The 20,455-nt window shown below is 38.9% G+C and overlaps 1 protein-coding gene across 3 annotated transcripts in view; it reads right to left on the bottom strand.

Annotated features, from left to right (window-relative positions):
• The window catches only part of POU6F2 (POU class 6 homeobox 2), a 299,665-nt gene that overhangs the window by 74,031 nt on the left and 205,179 nt on the right, over positions 1–20,455 (bottom strand). For all 3 annotated transcript variants that reach the window (XM_056484213.1, XM_056484214.1, XM_056484215.1), the window contains one exon: positions 17,572–17,876. In XM_056484213.1, the coding sequence (XP_056340188.1) occupies positions 17,572–17,876 (305 nt within the window). The remainder of the gene's footprint in view (positions 1–17,571; positions 17,877–20,455) is intronic.

Below are 20,455 nucleotides of genomic sequence, written 5' to 3'. Positions count from 1 at the left end.
CCTCAATATTCCACTGTTTGGGAGTTTACAATGATCCTTCCGACATCAATTTTGTACATGTACATCAAAATGCCATTAGAAGTGCTCACAAACACGTCCTGCTCACAGGCTCCACTCAGACTCCAATCGAAGGCAGGCTGTAAGGACTCCCCAGTGGTTGACTAAAGGTTTCTTTCGATTACTCATATGAAAGCATTTGGTTATGGAAAGGCATCTTGGGGCAGCCTGGGGATCCAAGGATCTCCCCCCTGACCTCCCTTGCAAGCACACTTGAATGTCATTAGAGGCAACACATATTGAAGGCACTTTAAAACCTTCCTTTAGCATTTAATTAATATCTGTTGACTCACCGTGCTTCCTCATTCTCCTTGAGGTTCAACAAATAAGCCACACCTTCAAAAGGCTGCAAGTGTGTGGCAGGGAGTGGGAAGAGGGACTGAAAGGAGAGAGTGAGAGCCCATGGTCTATTTACACTGTCACACTCACTTACATGGATGGGTATGTTCTGGCCTTCACATGCACCAGCTATTGCATCCAAACACCACATACATGATGCATACATGATGGAAATTAATTTAGATTTGATAAATGCTTGGCATATTTACTGCATTATTTAGTGCCACTTTTATTATTTCTCAGAGACGAAAAGCAGAACAAATCTAATGCAACTGAACAAAATATTACCACATTCTTCTTTTGTTCTAATATTTACAGGAAATATGACAAGTGTTTGACATATAAATTGGGCATTTGACTGACTTTAATAACCATGTGATCAATAAGAAGTGATATTTTTACAGCCTAAGTTCAATTTTTAAAGGGCCAGGGGTCACAGAGCTTTATCAAAACAATAAGGCTAAAACTTTATTTTCAGAACCTGTAATTCCTCTTATTTTCAAGTCTGTATTGACCTAATATCATTAAAAGTCAAATTTTGCTCATAAAGTTTCTATCCTACTGGGGCTAACATTTTGCTTTGCAGCAATTTATTTTAGCTGTACTTTCTGGAAGAATTTCAACATTTCCTTATAGTAGAATTAGTGTTGAGTGATAGGAAGCCACTTATTACCTACATTGAAGATTATTCCTTTTGCTTGGATGATACCATTTATTTTTAAAAAAATCTGATCAGTCTCAATCATATATATGGCCCCTATGTATCTTATCTTTCTGAATCAATCATCTTTCTTCTTTAAAGTAGCTTAGGAAATATTTTTTGAGTTTTCATGATTTTAGAATGAAAATCAGCCAGATGCAGTCCAAACACCAGGCAGTCAACACAAGAATAGTGCTCATGTTATGCTAAAGTGGGAACTCTCCCATCCAAACAACTGATAAAATATCATGTAACCTATACAATCAGCCCCTCTTCTCCCAGGAGAGAACAAAGGCAAACCAGTCCTAGTTTTCATCTGGAGTATTTACACAGCTCCTTGTGGGCTTGCCTAGCACTTTGAGAAATTTTTCATTAAAATTTGCTGCAGACAATTCTCAAACAGAAAAGATGTACTTATACATAGCAAGTTACAGTCTTGTAGCATTTCTCTGCCATTGTTTAGAATTGTTTCCTTAGTTAAAGTTACCATGCACACTGGGACAAATAGGAGGATAAGTTCTCTTTCTGGCCTGATGAACAGTGAACTATTTATATTTCAAGATGGAAAAGTAAAAGCCCTCAAGCATGTATTATTCTGCCAAATCAGGGCATTCACAAGCATGTGGAGACCCTGGTTGAAGCCTCATATCTGAATCAGGTGCAGTGAAAAGCTTGAACCTGAGGCTAAAATACTATTTTATGAGATGATTTAACTAGATGCCATGAATAGATTTGCTGTTCAGTGAATCTACAGTTCTGAACAAAAAAATAATGAAAAGAGGTCTTGAGTTGTCCAGCTACTAAAAGAGTGCTAGGAATTTTGCAAAGGAACAAGTTATAGGAAAATGAAAGTGGTTATTTCCCTGATGATTATAAACCTCAGCTCTTTAGTTAAATCTCATTTGCTCAGTTCTGGACCATTTTACTCGAATGACTGACTTTATTTCATAGAGAAAACCCATATCTGTCAGAAGTGGGAAGTGTACTGATCTTTTCTTTCTCCTCTTCAGGTCATTATGCCATTTCTTGAAGTGCTGAAGCACCCCAAGGAAATTTAAAAACAGCATCCTAAAGTGAAGTTTATATTCTATATTTGGATTAATTTCCAATATTTTCTTACAATTATTTCTTTTCAAACAGGCTTTAAAATAAGTGGCGGAAAAAATTATTGAACAATTATTCTTTCCACTAGAAGTGAAACTTTTTGGGCATTTTGATTGTGTTTATTAAGTGTCTCTTTCCATAAGTTCCCAAGAAAGTGTTTTGGTAGGACTGAAATTTCCCAGTTTTAAGAGCTTTATTTTGAATCAGATTTCTCAAATGACATTGGGGTTCATGTGCATATGATAAAGTAAAAGGAAGGAAATCAAATTTAACGGTTTTATTTTATCCAAGCACAGTTTTCTCAGTTGCCCTGTTTTTATTGTTTTCTGTTTCTGGTTTGAAGTCAAGTATTTGTAGAGATGATGGAATATCCTTGGGTCTGATTTTTGCCTAACCCTTGTAATAAGACTTTCTCCTGGGAAGAAATTACAAAATCAAATTGGGCATGTCCAGAAAATCACCTGCAAATTTCAATATCTGTTGCTCAGATGAGGAGTAGATCCTCTTTGAAAATAAGGTAACTTTTTTGGGCAGTCCTAGAAACCAAATCAGCATCTGATTATTGACCTTCAGACTTCCAAGTCTATACCTGGAGTATGGCCTGGAGTAAAGGATATTGTTAGTCTACAGAGTCAGACACTGAAGATGAGGCTTGCATGTCCTTATTGATTCATGAAGGTAAATGGAGATGATGCACACTAGTGTTGAGCATTTTTCAGCGCTGTTTAAGTTGATGGTTGTCAAGGAGTATAAAGCCAGAGGGCTGGGAGACATGTTACATTTCACCAGGTGGTTTGAGGTTTCTTTGTAGGTTTTCCATGTACATAAATGCTGTATGAGTCATGGTTACAATGAAATAATTGCGTGGTACTTAGCGCAAAATGGCAGTAATAACTTTTTCATAAGTAATAGCCACACCAAGGGCATTTCAAATATATATGCCGCCATTTCTAACCATTATCCTCATTTTTATTTTGTGAATAATTGCTCTTTCTGTGTGGGAGTGTTTCTTTTTCTGCTGACTCCATTCCCCTTTCAACCTGCAGAGCCCCCCAGGAATATCCTCATCATGTTCCAAGACACAAGGCAGTTTAATGATTTGTGATCTTCAGCCTTCAAATAATTTACATCATTCTATGTTTTCATCAGAAAACTGTGGTGAATGCTCCTTCTAGAAATAACAGGTAAACTGTTCTTGTTATTTACACCTTATACTACACTATATTTGAAGATAAATAAAGAAAAAAGGAATTATCATCTGCCTAACAGGATCATCAGTCTTTGGGAGACACAGTTATCTCTGTAGAAGAAAAGAATCAGGCTCTTTTGCTAACAGACAAACTAAAACTTACTACTATGGTTCAATCAGCTATGTATGAAAAACAAACAAACACACAAACAAACAAATATCAAAAAGCAGATTTTTCACCTGCCCACCTCTCTTAGGTATTTGGGCTCCTCTCATGACCCACAAGCAATGACACAGCCCAGGGTAAAGCAAATGTGCAACTGCCTTCAAAGTCTTTCATTTCTCTTTTAGTTGCTCACCTGGTATCTTGATAGGAACTTCCTGTGGGTCAGACCTGGTTCCTAGACCATCAGTTGCATAGCTTTGATGTAAATGTGCTTTAGTGCCTCTGCTACTTTCCTCTTGTTGGACCACTGTCGACTGACTGTCTACACACAAAGTTTTGTACTTTTCCTACTGTTTCCCTTAGTGTTTTTTACCATCATAATCCTTTGTATCATTAAACCAATGTAAATATGAATTGCTTAGAGGACTTGCAAAGTTCTTGTTATAAAGTTACTTAATGCTAATATATTAATATGCTCATCTGTGAAGTTATACATTTAAGAGATCAGTGATTCAGATAAACACAGGATATTGTATGAGCCAGGCTGGCTTGGGCTAAACTCAGTTTGAATTTTGGCATTTGCAAATTGTCCATTTCCTGTAATAAATCCTCTAGACACAAGCAAGGCTCTTCTAAGAAATGCAGAGGTTGAAATCTGTATCTTTATTCCTTTGAAGGCTAAATAATAATTTCTACAGTTCATCTCATCTAGTAACTCAGCCCTTCTGAAAATTTGATCAATGCTTATTCAAGATACTAGCATTAGACTTTTTCCACAGTGTTATTTAATTTTAACTTGTCTACACTCCTTTAGTCCAAAGGCAAATAGAATATAATTACACTAGGATAGGAAAAATTAGATAAGGTTGTAGGCAGCCTTACATTCAAAAATCCCTTTTGTCACTTTCCCTCAATAACTCTGTCAGTGGCATACTATTGTATGTCTCAGTCATAATTGAGATGAAGATTATTCCAAAAAGTAAGTTGGTGAGGAAATAACAGCAAGAGCACATCAGCACAAAGGATGCAATGGCCCACAGCACATGTACTAAAGCAAAGGTATTCATTGGCTCACTATCATAACCACTGGGTTTTGCCTCTTTTCACAGATTTCAAATTATTTTTTATATTAGCTTAAATTGTTGTATGATCAGACTTTATTAAGAGATGGCTTCTGTTGGACCTCAGCATGCTGAGTAGTGCCAAATTTGGGAACAGTGTAATGATAGGAAAATGAATGGGAATAGGAACACATTTGGTGTCCTAGCATTTCCTCATTCTTCTGAACCCCTGTTGTTGCCAAACATATTTATATCCACTTCCAAACAAGACTAAGGCTGCAATAACCTAACACAAAGGTTTATGAGGAGCATATTTAACCAGTGCAATAGTTTACCACAAACTTAAAGCACTGCCCCAAGATGATGCAGACTTTTTATTATATCAGTCCTCTACAACAAAATGGTGTTTATTTTGGGTTAATTTCTGTATAATATATACAATATATTATACATAATATAGATACATAAGCCCTCCATAAATACTTTACTAAATATTTGTTTTATGGCATGGATTTAGGTTTCAGAAGCTTCCCTTTGTTTTTGAAAAATTAATGTGAAGATTTTGGAAAAAAGAAAAAGAAAGTACAACATATCCAGGCCACTCAAATTCTGACTATCCAGCCCCAGGAGTTGTTCTTATACATCTGTAGTTAACTGTACTAGCATCTCTTAGCTGTTTTCTATTGCCTACACATTACTGATGTTGCTGCAGATTAAGACTGTTTTAAAGCCATTTCTATCACTAGTGAGTGCTTGTTATCAGCATTTTAAAGCGAAGATGTGAACAAACCTTTGAAAAGTGACTGAATACTCCAATGCCAATATATTTTGCATGTAAAATATAAAAATCTCCGTGTGTTTCATTTGAAATCTGATAAATATTTATTATCAATGCTGTTTGCTTTTAATCTGTTCAGGATATCATTCCTCTAGCTCCTTAGTACTTAAACAAAAATGGCATTTACATTACAATATTGCTTGCCAACAATCTCATTTTCTGGTTTAGTCAGCAGCCTTCATGCTTGATTAGTCTTTAATTACACAAATACCTACATATTAAAAAAGTTTTCTTTTTTCCATACTTTGAGCATGTAATTATTTTCTCTTGCATGCAATAACCTTTAATTTTAGGATTAAGCAACTGATTCTCTTTAGTATGGATGGATTTTTTCAAGTGTTAAAGCAAATTTGGGTATTGTATTACGAGCAGGAAAATTAACTTTAGGAAAACCTTTCATTAGTGCATTTGACAGCACACTGAGCAGCTGACAGAAACTTCAAAATATTCAATATACTTGAAAACAAAATGGATACCAATTCTATGCACTCTGAAGTGAACAGCAACACTATTCTGAATTCACCACTTTCAGCTAGAGAGTGACAGGGGCTATGTGATTCCTCCTTTGAATATTCCTTGCTTTTGTAGTATTAGTGTTGCAGCAGTACTTAGAAGCCCGATGCAAGATCAAGGCTTCATTGCATTACACCAAAAACTGTAAAGGTTTTCAGTATAAAGTGGTGATCAAACAATGGTGGGAGAATCAACAAAGGAACAGAAAGGCAAAGTGACATCCCAGACAGTGGCAGACCTGGGACTGCAGTCTCCTTCTCCTGACTCCAACAACATATTTGCTATATCACTTTGCTGCCTGATGCAAATTATTTGTTAAAGTTTAATTCAGGAAGCAAAGGGATAATTTGATAATGAGATTAGAGCTATGCAGATTGAATATGGTAGTAAAAGAATTCTCTCCTTTTCCTGCACTTTTCACTCATGTGAGCATGGACTGCCAAGTTTGGGTCTACAGGACTGACATATGTTGTCTCTATACCTGCTTTTACATTTGAAGTGCCAGTGATTTCCCCCTAGACACAGTCTTTGAACGTCTATGGGGAAAACATCAAGGATTTTTAGAATGGCTTGGTTTTCTCAAGATCTATTTATTTTTATTTTTGTTTTACATGAACTGAAAATTCTGTCAGACACATTTTGATTGCATGGAGAACATTTTTCAGAGTCAGAAGACAGCTAAAAAAACCCAAACAAGGCAGCTGCATTTCTATAAAGTTGGGGAGGAAGAAGACAAGGAAACCTCCATAATAGCATGTTGAGCTTGCTCCTGTCTCATTTGAGTGCTGTGAGAAACCTTCTGCCTACTTCCCTCCTAGTGGAGCTAGGTCTTGTTATAAAGTAAAAAGTTGCAGACACAGAGGTAGGATGGAAATGCACACAGCATCTCATTCCAGAATGGTGATCAGTGATATAAAAATTTCAGTCTTTTACAGTGACAATACAGTTTGGTTTTTTTCTCTCTCTTTCCCACTAGAACAGGCCAGCAGGGATAAAGGCACTGTGAGTAACAGAGACTTTTTTTCTCCCTTATCCTTTTCCCAACATTCTCTTTTTCTTCCCTGAGATCAGACCCTGTCCTTGAGGAATTCTACACTGTTGGAAACTGTACCCTCAGATGAATGCTGGGAATGAGACTGACTTTTCCTTACTTGTCCCTTCCTAGATCTTGAACTCAGCACAGCCCTAGTCCTCCTCACCTGCCCCATGGCCCATGTAGCACCCTCACTGCCAGCTCTATTTGTCACTGTGAGGTGTCCCCAAGCTCCTGGGAGAAGGCCAAGAGGACATCAGCCCTCTACCATTTTCTGTCCTGTCCCAGCTGGAGCCAGTCCACAGGGATACCCAAACTGGGACAAAAGCAGCAATAGACAAAGACAGCACTCCAGCTGCATTTGGCTCTCTAGAAGGCTGAAAAGAGAGTTATAGTCTTACTATGGTGAAAATCATGAGTGCATTAAAAACTAACAATTTTTATATCACTTATTATCAAATTCATTTAGAATCATCTTTAGATACCAATTTTCAGGCCATCTCTATCAAAGAGCACCCTTCTGAATGTGACTGGGCCTATATCTTAGGGTTTTCTTTGTAGCATCAATATTTTTGCTCAAAGACTAGGATCCTCCCAAATCTGAGTGCTTCCCCAATGCTTTTTACAAGCACATAAATATTTCTTAATAGTTATACAAAGACATTGCAGAGGTGATTGCTGCTTTAAAAAAATCTCATCTCCTTTAAGAACCAGAATGCACCATAATGATTTCTTTAGTGAAAGGATAATCCTAGCCATATATGAGGTGCTGTTTCCATATCTCTGTTTTGGTCTTCTAGAAACTCAGCTTTGCCTTCCAGTCCCTTTCACAAACATAACATAAGTTAGTTCTCCAGCTGGAATCCTCACAGAATATTAGGTTGTGTCTAAGCTATTCGAAATAAGTTCCTGTCCTGTGGGAAATTTTCTGAAATTATCCTAATTTATTATGAAATTTCTCTTGCAAATGAAGATGAAAAATGGAATATTGAAATGTCTCAGCAAAAAACCTTGCATTTGAAAATCATTAGATATTCTAGCAGATTACAAATTATCACCATGAATTAAAATATTTTTAATTTCTTTTGCTAAGCCAATATTTTTAGACAATTCAGTATAATATTTTTTATAACCATATTAAGCTGATTTTAAACAAAAGGTATACTTAGTTATTTCAATTTACCAGACCTAAAATACAAAAATTAAAAGGAAATTTTGGGCAAGGGAGAAATCAACTTTATAGAGCTGCATCATTTTTGGAAAGAAAAACCACTTAGAAAATTCATGAGTAGTCTAAGATATTATAGTATTATAATAAAAAGGGTGTGTATTTCAGAGGTAAGACTTTTTTTTTTCTGAGACTCATAGTGCTTATCTATCCTTTCTTGCTCTCTCCTTTACTTCATTTCCTTTCTCAGCTGGTGGCAAACTTCTTCATTTCTTGACTTTGTCCAGGTTCCGTAGCAAAAAATACAGTGGTGCTACAAGATAAGTTGTCCTAAAAATCTTTCAAACCTTGCTGGTGGAACAAATACTAGGGGAATTGTAGAAGAGATCCATTCCAGATCACAGTGTTATTCTGGGGCCCCTTAAGACCCACAACCCATCACCTATAAATATGGGTCCAATTGGTAATTTGTATATTAAAAAAAAAGGTTATAATACATAGTAGAATATATGATAAGTACAAAACTAAAAAAAAAAAAAAAATTAGGATCAATGTATCTACAAATTATCAAGTCTCATTATTGATTTCCTATTTGCTAAGAAAGTGTGTTGGTTTTGCATGGCCTGGATTTTGGTAGTGAGGGGGCCACGGAATGGCTCCTGTGAGAAGCTGCTGGGAGTTTCCACCATGTCTGGCAGAGCCTGATGGCTCTGAAGATGGACATGCTGCTGGCCAAAGCTAGGCCAGTTAGAGATCATGGTGATGCCTCTGTGATAATATAGTTAAGAAGAAAATCAAAACGAAGTGGGGACAGTGTTAATTTAGCCAGAGAAGAGGAGAAGGTGAGCACATGTGAGGGAAACAACCTGGAGACACCAAGGTCAGTGCAGAAGGAGAGGCAGGAGGTGCTCCAGGTGCCAGAGCTGAGATTCCTCTGCAGGCTGTGGTGAGACCATGGTGAAGCAGCTGTGCCCCTGCACCCATGGGATCCATGGGGAATGCAGAGATCCACCCACAGCCCATGGGATCCATGGGGGATGCAGAGATCCACCCACAGCCCATGGGATCCATGGGGGATGCAGAGATCCATCCACAGCCCATGGGATCCATGGGGGATGCAGAGATCCACCCACAGCCCATGGGATCCATGGGGGATGCAGAGATTCACCCACAGCCCATGGTATCCATGTGGGATGCAGAGATCCACCCACAGCCCATGGGATCCATGGGGGATGCAGAGATCCATCCACAGCCCATGGGGATCCACGGGGGATGCAGAGATCCACCCACAGCCCATGGGATCCATGGGGGATGCAGAGATCCACCCACAGCCCATGGGGAGGTGCCCACACTGGAGCAGGTGGATGCCTGGAGGAGGCTGTGATCCAGTGGGAGACCCGATGGAGAGAGGGGTCCCTGCTTCCAGGCTGGAGCAGCCTGTCCTGCACCTCATGGAAGAGTAACCCACACCACAGCAGTTTGGGGAGGACTGTCTGCCTGGGGAAGGGACTCACATTGCAGCAGTTTTGGCAGGACTGCTGCTCATGAGATTGGAGCCATGCTGGAGAAGTTCACGGAGAATTGTCTCCCGTGGAAAGGGATCCCACAGTCTCACAGGAGGACTCCTCTCCCTGAGCAGCAGAAAAAAACTTTGGGTGACGAACTAACCAAAACCCTCACCCCCTGTCTCCATGTGCTGTTGGTGGGAAGGAGGGTGGGGCTGGGGGGAAAACGTGTTTTTAAGGGGTTACTTTAGTTCTCATCCTCCTCTGACTTTGCTAGTAACAAATTCACTTTGTACTTCTAAATTGAACCTGTTTTGCCCATGCAGTGTTTTCTAATGGTCCTTATCTCAACTCATGAACCCTTTGTTGAATTTTTTTTCTCTCCTCTGTCCAGCTGTGGCAGGGGAGGGTGAGTGAGTGGCTTTCATAGGTGCCTGGAGTTTGGCCAGTGTCAAGCCATGACAGAAGAACATGTATTGCTAAATGCCCATTTGTTTAAATGATCCTAGTTTCCTCATGTCCTAACCCACAAGGTTAGGGACAGGGTTAGGACACATTTTCTGTGTCTGAGGTAGTAACCTCTGATTTACTAGTTTTCCAGTTTTCACATAATTGTTAATTACTTCAAACAAATGTAGAAGGTTGGTGGAGAAGGGCAAAAAATGAAACAAGAAGGATTTGGAGAGCTCATGTTTCCAGTCTAACCCCTTCGATAAAAGGATATTTTTCCTTTTGCCCAAATTGTTTCTAGTTGCACCTCTGAGGTCAGAAAAGCCAAGAGAATGAAAGGAACAAGCATCCTGATGGGCTGCCTGGAGCTGCCTGGTGTTACGGATCAGCGTAAAACCAGCTCTCTTTCCTCTGCCTGGGCCGATGTAACTCACTGGAGTGGCAAATTACATCAGACCTACAGCTGTAACCCGACATTATGATTAATTTGATCAGTAATTTCTCCTGTTTTTCATTTTAATCGGTGTGACTATTCTGCTGTGGCAGGTCTTTCAGATCTAATTAAGATAAATTTCAGAGTAAAAGACTTGGCAGAATTTTCGAGTCAAATCCGAGCGTCAAGTGTGAAGACCTGCAGCACTAGTCAATCAATTTCCAGTAAAGACGGCAGACTGTAACTCAGCAATCAACCCATTAACACTTAGGCAAATTTCATAATCTCCAGGCCTGTGCTTAGTTACTCTCTCAAAACATTCTGGCTACCAATAAAAAGGAGAAAGTATTACTGTTCTTAAACACCTGCATCTGCTAAAACCACCAACAGTATCCAGAAGTGGACACTCCGATAGATCTCAGCAATACTGCCAAAAAAAGGCTTAATTTTTAAATTTAAAACACAGTCTAGAATGGCTTTTTTTTTTTTTTTTCCCTCCCTAGCAGTAGCTAGCAGCTGAGCAACCTTTTTAAGGTGCTTTTTTGCACAATGAGCCTTAGTGATATAGCATCAGGGCTATACCACTTAGAAAATATTGCTCCTCAGATTCAATAACGCCCAAGCCCACCAGCTTCTCAATGTTCACTCAGTCCACTTGCTTCCAAGTAGGAAGATTATTTTCCTGCAAAACTAGAAACCTGTGATGATTTGCATTTTTTTTTAAATACATAGAGATGAGGGATATGAAAAATAGGGTAAAATGAAATAATGCTGTAGAATATTCTCTACTCTCTTTAAAAAATTTTGGAAAGATGAGTGAAAAAATAAATTAAGATAAATGAATGCCAACATTACAGATCAACTTGATTTATAAGAGTATCTGAGGGGCTGTGTCAACTTTTTCTGTCCTTAAGAACCCCAAGGATCCTACTCTCTACCTAGAGAGGTTTTGGAAATAGAAGACCTTATGGGATATGTATCCTTTCCCAAATTTGTTCTGGGAGGATGTTATTTATTTATTTTCTCATTTATTAAATACATAAGTTGCTTTGGGGAGTTTATTAAATGCTCCCATTTCAGAAGCCAGAGCAAGCTGTTTGCTGGGCAAACATCTCCACTCTCCTTCAGAGAATTCTCTAGCAAATGGTTTCCTTTATTAGCCTCAGTATCTGCCCCTTGGGTGCTAATAATGCCAGTTGTTTTGCTCAAAGATTAATTTCTTTTGCTTTAAATGTGAGTCAGACACCAGTCCTCCTTGTGCTTCTGAAATAGCAACAGCTGCAGAGTACATTTGGATGGATCAGTGCTCCACCTGAGAGAAGGTTTCCTTCGGAAATGAGAAGACGCGCTTATAAAATCCGTTTGAGATTGTTTAAACATCTTTGCTCTGTTTAAACACAGTACTAAACAGCTTTACAGGGGGAAGTCCCAATCCCTTAAAGACCCCAAAACACAGTGATCTACTGGGAGAAGGAAGACTGTTGAGAAGATCTGGAACTCTGCTCACTGTGTGGATGGACACAAGCCTTACACACAAGAGAAACCAGCTTTTCTCTAGAAATGACACCCATGAATCTCCAGGGAGACTTGAATATTGGCAGCCCTCAAACAAGCTAGCCATAGCAGGAAACCAGCTGGCATGTGTCTGCCCTGTGCACTAGGGCAAGGTACAGCAGAGTGCAGAGGCTCCTGAGTGTCCAGCCAGGGGAAACTGCCACGATATCATACTGGAGCAGCCCAGCTGCTGGAAGAGCCAGGAAGGATGAGTATGACCATGGAAGTGCCAGAAGGGGCAAGAGAAAAAGAGGAAAGGAAGCCCTGGTGGCACTGAAACCCAAACCCAATAATTTCTCAAGCAAAGTTCAAGTTTGTGAACAGTAATGTCTGTGGTTCATGGAACTACTGCAGCGGCAAAAAGAAGAGCACAAAACCAAAAAGAGAGTGGCTGAATCACAACAGCATTTGCAGTGGGTAATAACCATGTATGTGTGTGTGTGGTACATAACTTCCTCAGTAGTGGAAATTTTTACACAAGTACTTGCTTGTTCTGCCCATGTAATCACATTTATCAAGCCACAAAAATCATTACAATTCTACAAGAATACACAGAAATCTGAAACTGTCAATGGAACAAGGTGTTCAAATCTTTCTGTTTGAAATGAACAGCAAGATGAAATAAGCAAAATATTCTCAACAGATCACCAAGCTTAACTCAATTTAGCTGACTGCAGGGGATTTTCCATGCCATTAGTTTAGATCTGGGACTTAGGTCTTGCCAGTAGCTCCTGGAGATCCACCCAAAATCAGCACTTCAACTGGTTCATTCTCACCAGGTGATGGGCATGAACCTTCTCAAATAAATGTCTTCCACACTTGTCTATATCAGCTATTGCCTTATGATGTGGGTTATCTCGCTCTCTTTGATACAAAAAATTCAGAGATTTTGAATAATGGATCCAAAGCACTACATTTCCTCACCATTTATAGAATATATCTTTTTCAAATTGATTACTAAGCAACTTGGAAACAAATTCAATCAGTCAGACATTGCACAGCATCTTATGCAAAAGAGATTAAATAATTTTAGCAAAACAGAGCAACCCACCAAACTCAGTGGGGTTACTGGTGTCATAATTTCAATCAAATTTTCTTAATCTCAGGATTCAATAAGAAAATATAACAAGTCTTGAATGGGAACACTATCATAAAGACCATGAGCATAGTCCTTGAAAAATTGGCATTTATCAAGCTTACAGAGTCTTGGTTGTGACTTACGTATCTTAAAGATATGTAAATATGTCAAAGTCTCAGAAAACATTGAGATTTCTTCAAAACTGGTTTTTCCTTAATGAGAAGCTAACCAGTGAATGAGGCTGGATGTAGAGGGAAGGGGCACTTTGTTTTGTGTGACTATTGGAGTCTCAGTGCACATATTCTCCCTCATTTGCAGCTGAGTATTTCAGCCTTTCTGCTTTTCTTTGTTCCTTTGTTATAAAAGTGTTGAGTTCCCAAATACATTATTTAAGATTAGTATGAAAATTTAATCTGAAGGAGGTTCTAGTTTTGGCATCCTAAAGTTTGCTGTTACTTAGAAGATTTTTGTGCTGTTGTCATCTCACTTCCCTTCTTCCCTATTTTTATTGTTATTTTTTTCTCACTCATCATCTTCCATCAGCTACAGTTATTGTAGGCAGACTTCTGTGACAAAAGAGACTCTTCAGGAAAGAGTTCTGAAAACGGTCAGAATAATTTTACAGTAAGAAAATCTCTGGGGGATTTCCTGTTTGTCTGTTCCTATTCACACACAAACAGAACAGTAGAAATCATTGAGAATTCCTCTATTCCTATAGTGTAGCTCTCCCTTTGCAGGTCTGGCTGTGTGTACATTCATCTTGTCCATATCTCTAAAATATACAGTGAGTGTCAGCCCCAGAAGCTAACCTTTTTTTGGAGCCAGCTAAATGTATTTTGCTGGTAGAAAATGCCTTATTCTGGTAGTCAAGCAGAATAATTAGCTACTTAGTACTATGCTCATCATTCAATTGACACAATGGAAATAAACATCAGACTATGATTATCTTCATGAGGAATTTCACCATTTTAGGAGGGAGGGATGAAAGTCTTCTGTCATCTGCCTGACCCACCACTTCCTGAAAGAGAGCTCAGCTTTTAAAAATTCTTCTCTAGTTGCTGTCTCTTGCAAATCAACAATGACCCTGGCTCTGTTTGGCTTTCACCAGTGTAAATCTGGAGCTTCTTCATTAATGTTAGCAAAAAATTCATGTCCTGAAATCTAAAGGGAGGTTTTACATCTTTCTACATAACCATTAAAAGACCCCATGAAAAGTAGTTTTGTAACTACAATTCAGCCCACTGAATCATATAAAGAATAGTGATAAAATTAGAGCAGAGTATTACAGAATAATCTGACAAGAATAATTCTGAGACTTTTAGCTGGTGTACACTGCACCAGCATTATTAATTTCTGATCAGCTAGCAAAGTACCTCACCCAGGTATACCTAAGCAAGTCACTTTCATTTAATTTGCCTTCTGAAGGACATGACAGCATCTGTACATTTTGAGATGTAATTGCTGTTATCCTTCAGTTTTTTGAAACAAACACAATCATCCTCCTGAATTACTGACTTTCCGTGACAATTTTTTGAGGTTGCATTTTTTTAAACTAATATCTTTCAGACAGATCCTGAATAATGTAAGAGGATAAAGCCCACATGAAAAAAGCCAGGAATTCAAAAATGAAATTTTAGCTGTCAAACTTTAACTTAGTTGTTCTTTATTCCCTTAATATTCTTCAAACAAAATCCATTTCACTCTAGTTCATAAAGAACATTACCCTAGAGGAGACATAATACCTCTGACTTTTGTTTTAGGTTGGTTTTTAAGTTGGAGCATTAAACATTTTAAAAATCCATATTCTAAGCAGCTATTATAAGGAACTGCTGCCAAACATGTGCCCCCTCCTTTTGTTTGTTTTTTTTAAAATTGCCTGTGTAAAAGAAAATAATTTCAGATCCAATCCTCAAGATGGATGTGCAACAGTAAAGTAGCCTTTCACTGCAGGATTTAGAAGGGAAAGACAAATTTCATGGAGGAGATCTTACCACTGCTCAGATTTAGAAAAGTACCCAAACAACCATATAAAAAGCATAACATCAGCTCCTCTGGAAAGATTTCTGCATATAAAAGTATCTCAGAATTTCTGGTAATATTACAGAGCATGGTTCAAGTTTTAATTATCTCTAGGGAAGCTTGAGCAGTATTACACTTGCTGTAGAAATGCTGTAGAGATGGCTAGAGTGCCAAAGGAATGACCCTACATGCACTGCTTAAGGTGAGGGCTGAAGTGGTGTGCTCAGTTCTAGCTTCTCTTATGATTGCCAGTACACAGTGTATTTGTATCTGTGAACAAACTTTGGGATTTCATGGCTATTTAAATGGTGGGGATCAGAAAGGAAAGACCATTAAAACTACTTATCCCACAATTTATTAGCAAGTTTTTAATGCTGAGTCAGAATTAACATCTAATGACTTCTAATTCCTTCACAACTGTTCTGGAAGCATCCCAGTGCTGCTGGCTTGGCAGCACTGGCTGAGCTCAGCCCAGGGGAAATGCTAGACCTCTCACACTGGTGTATTTAATTAAGTGTAATTCCAATTCCTAAAACCTTCAAGGGATAGTGCTTGAACCAAAACCAACTCAGAGTACTTGGCTTTCACTTCTGTTGAGTCTGCCACATCCAGACTGCCCTCAGATGGGTAGCTGTGAGCATAAGGATGCTAAACAGTGAGATATGCCAAGGTATCTGTGTACAAGTATTGTAATCTACCAGGAAAGTTTTTACTTACTTTTATTTTACTTCTGTAATGCCAGGTGACCCAGGGAAGCTAACATTAGAAAGCACCTGTAGATCACAGATGAGACTGGAAATATTCACATTCATCTGAGATTTACATTGGGACAAAGGCTATATAAAATTTAAGACCTCAGATTCAGTGTTCGTACAACCCTCTCAAGATATGTTGTCTGAGATAATCCCACTTCTTTCCTACTCCAACTCTAATTTATGTGTGCATTTGCTTTGTTTGTAGAACTTAATGACTTTTGAAACACAATATTTAGCAGGCAGTTTTAGCAAAATATCATGTATACATGTGTGCATATATTACAGCTGTACCAAGATAATAAAATGTAACAGAAGCTCCCCTGAAAAGATCTGTGTCTCTATATGTCAATAATCTGCATACAAAAAAGCCCCAAAGCACTCACTAACATGATAGATTGGGCATTAAGTGATGCATATGTAGTCCTTAATACAATACAGAGAAGGAGCTCTAGAAACATTATTCTCTACTCTAAGAAAAAGTTCAGCAAGCAAGGACACATCTCTTGCAGACTTATAAGTCTATTATCTAAACCATTTTAAAAAATCAGATTTGATGCAATTTAGTTGAAGCTCAGATTAATGCAGGTTTAACTGGCCACATGCAAGAAAAGCTTTTTGTAAACCAATTCCCTTAATTGTCTAAAAAAGGATTGTTTAATTATTAAGCTAATGCAGTTTTATTTCTGCAGGAAATGGAACCAAATCCATCAGTGTGGATAAAACATTTTAAGTAGTGTCTCAAAATTTAAAGATTAAAGTTGATAGAGACTTTTCTGGTTTCTAAGTGCAATTTCACTGCCTAGTGAATAAGACCCCCTCATTTCACAGACTCCCCTGGTGTTCAGAATCACACTACTTATGGATACAGTCAAAGCTGTTCTTGCACAGTGAGAATGTAGCATGACACATAGTGCAAGAACACCCAACTCTAAGAACATAGGACCACTGGACCAGGGCTCTCCTGTTTCTGCCCAGGACTTCTAAGATGGGCAGAGCATCAGAATGGATGTGGTAGCTACTGGTCTATTAAAAAATAACCATGTCATTGGAGCAAGCATCTATGAATGGCATTAACTGGCATCCTTAGCTTTGGAATCTACATTAAGACCCTCAACAGAAGTATTTGATTATTAGCAAGGTAAAAATTAGGAATGTGATTTCAAGAGGAGAGGTAACACATCCACCCCTTGCACATGTCCATCAGCAGAAGCTGACAGTCAGGATCATCTCCTAATGAACAGCTAATATTGTTATCCTCTTAAGTTATCATAAAGGGTGACTGCTGGGAAAATGCCTTTTGTGAACATCACATGAATCTGTGGAAAAAAATTAGAGAGTTTTCTATGGGTTTTACAATATGGACTTTAAAAGCAAAAGACATTTACTCTTCAGGAAGCAGCATCCTAGAACCATCATTGGGTAAGCTTTTCTGGTTTATCAAACCTTTTAGCTGTTCTAATCTGAATGCCCATAAGGATTGAGTAATACAATGTGGAATTTCCCAGCCTGTGTGGTCAGAAGGCAGAACCTTCACTTGGTTTCCCCTTGCAGTGAGAGACAATGCACATGCTGGTTTTAGACCTTTAGGGATTTGTAAGTAGCATCCTACCTGCAATGGATTTGGTGAAGTAAGAGGAGATGGAAGGCCGTGCCCTGGTGACTGGCTGGGTTTCTGAGGGGAGCTGGAGGACTGTGAGGCTGGAGGTGGCTGGCTCTGGCTCTGGGGCTGTGTTTGGCTCTGCTGTGGTGGTGCTGATGGCTGTGGCTGTGATTGCTGGGTCTGCTGGGTTGGCTGTGGAGTCTGTGCCTGCTGAGCTTGCTGCTGCTGCTGGCTTTGCTGCTGCTGCTGCTGTTGATGCTGGAGCTGCTGAAGATGCTGAAGCTGTTGAAGCTGGGAGTTCAGGGATGAGGTAGCTGTGAATTGAAGAGAGGGAAGGGAGTTAAACAAGTTTCAGTAATACCTACTGTGTTGAAAGTATTCTGGATAAAATTCTAGTTCTGTTACTTTGAGGGGCATTCTGCTTACTGAGGACAGCTGGCCCTAGACTTCAGGATGTGGGAGGAAATCATTCCCATCAATAATAGCCTGTGGTTCTGCCTCCATTATTCTGTGGTAAAGAGCCAGATTTCCTTGGGGGCATTGAAAGCAAACTTTTCAAAGAGCTAGAGATCTGCCCACAGGATGGAGCTCAGAGCTGACCAGGATTCTTTGCTCAGACAAGCTTACTAGTGAAGCCAATGGGAATATTATCTGCCTAGAGAAGACAGGAGCAGATTATCACTGTACTTGTAAGTATAGCAAGAACTCATAACATGAACCAATGCTGTTATATAAAGGAGGAGAAAGCCATAGTCATAAAATAAAGGATACTCTGAAAAGAACTTTGTCGTGTCATTATGCAGCAGGTATTAGGAAATAAAACATTCAGCTGTGAAATTTCTTGTGCAATGCCTAGGGAGCAAAAAATACCTAATAAAATGTGTGTGTCTCTGAAATAAGAACTGCTCCTTATAATTCACATCTAAAAGCTATAAATTCCTTCTTGTAACTTGCTCTGCTCACTTACTCCTGATAGTGAAGGTCTGTTGTGTTTTGCTAGCATATGCTTCAAATGTGATGTTTGGAAGTGCGTGGCTCACATCAACCTGCTGGCACAAAGAAGCAAACTGTATTTCCCAGAGACACTTTCAAACTGACTAGGACATTCATTAAATTCAGGAAGACTGGAAGTTTTCATAGGGATGTCACTAAGGAAGAACAGCTTTAAGCACCAGCAAGAGCATCACAGAAGATGGATGGGATTATGCCCTAAATAAGTCACCTTGGTCTCCAGCCATATCCATATTAATCAACATCTTAAGGGTTAAATTAGTTAGCTATAAGATCCCAAGAGAAACAACTTGTAAGGTCATTATGATATTTTTCACTCTGTATACTACTTTGCCAGCACCACCCTAATTTCTATTCACAGAAGCAAAAGTGAACTGGGAATGAATTAAATTTGTTGTTTGAAAAATGGCACTCAGATTTCATGGCCAGAAAGTCTGTTGACCAAGTTATTTGTGGACTGGCAGATAAAGCCAAGTCATCTCCACTTTCTTTTCATGCCAACATCCCTATTTCAGCTTTATAGATGTCTATGCCCTGAGGCTGAACCGGAGGTCTTGGAACAACTTATGAAATCAATGAGTCATAAACTGGAATAAGAAAAACAAAAAAGAAAATAAAATGGACAAAGATGAGGCAGAAAGAGTAAGCCAGAAAAGGCTTTAAGAAGGAAAAGTGTAAACTTGATAGGAAGAGCTGTTGGCTCTGCATTCCCAGCTCATAGCTAATCTAAATTTTCTTTCAACAGATGCAGGAATCAAATTAGAAATATGCCTTAACATGAATTATAGCCATGTATATGTGACTTCAACAAAGAATCCTAATAATACAAAGGAGGACTGATAACACCAATGTATTTCTATCAAGAAAGTTACTCATTGAAGTTTTTTGCTTCAACACAAAACAGAGTGACCATCAGATTAAAAACGTGCATGGTATCTCATGCAAAAGAAATCACCCTGGAGAAGTAAGTGAACACTTCCACCAATTTCCCAATGAGAATTCATACCTAAATACCCCAAAGCCAGGGTAGTGAGTGGAAATATAATAAGAAATCTAGACCAGTTCTTTCTGTTGTGCAGGCCATTTCTTCACCTGTGGTAGCTTAGCAGACTGGATGAACCACTGATAACCAGAACCTTCACACTGACCTTTACTGCATTCAGCGACTCCAATACAGAAATGAAGTAAATTACATCCCACAGAAGAATAGCTTCTAATCCACATGGCTCATGGAGAGGAATGAGGCACCATTTTATGTTGTATGTGCACAACTGGACAGGAGGAGACACAACCTCCTCTCATCTAGGACTGGAAAAGCTTTGCTTTCAGTACTGCTCAATACTTGAATATTGGTGGATGCAGGATGATTGATATCTCTACCATTCACTTTTGTACTGGAAATGAAAACATTCTTGCTGGGGTAGGAGATATTCCCTGAAAGATAATCTGATTAATGAAGAATAGTTACTTCCTGGAAAAGTTTCTAAGTTTATTGCCAGTAACTGCACAAAATTATTCAAATATCCAACTTCTTGTGTTTTCATGTAATTCCCTTACAAACCCTCTCTGAAGCCCATCATCATGCTGAGCTATAAATTGCACTGAAGTGGCTTAGAGAGGTATGATTGTTGAACATGCTGTTGCTAAACAACATGTTCAGCAAGAACAGGAAGAAGGACAGTTAGAACAGAAAAGGTGTTCTGAAAGCCACACAGTAGGTGTAGAGTGAGGGTGGATTTAGGGCTCTGGATCATGCCTGCAGTCTGGTGTTCATGCTGCCCGATTGCACTGCCTCTCACAGTGTGTGTACTATCCACAGCAGGGGTTGTGTCATATTATTGTTTGCAATCAAATCCAATCCAACTCCCAGAGCTTGCTTGCA

The sequence above is a fragment of the Oenanthe melanoleuca genome, chromosome 2 (assembly GCF_029582105.1).
Source record: "Oenanthe melanoleuca isolate GR-GAL-2019-014 chromosome 2, OMel1.0, whole genome shotgun sequence".
Lineage (NCBI taxonomy): Eukaryota > Metazoa > Chordata > Aves > Passeriformes > Muscicapidae > Oenanthe > Oenanthe melanoleuca.
Note: the sequence above shows the minus strand (reverse complement) of the source record. Positions and strands in the feature narration are given on the sequence as shown.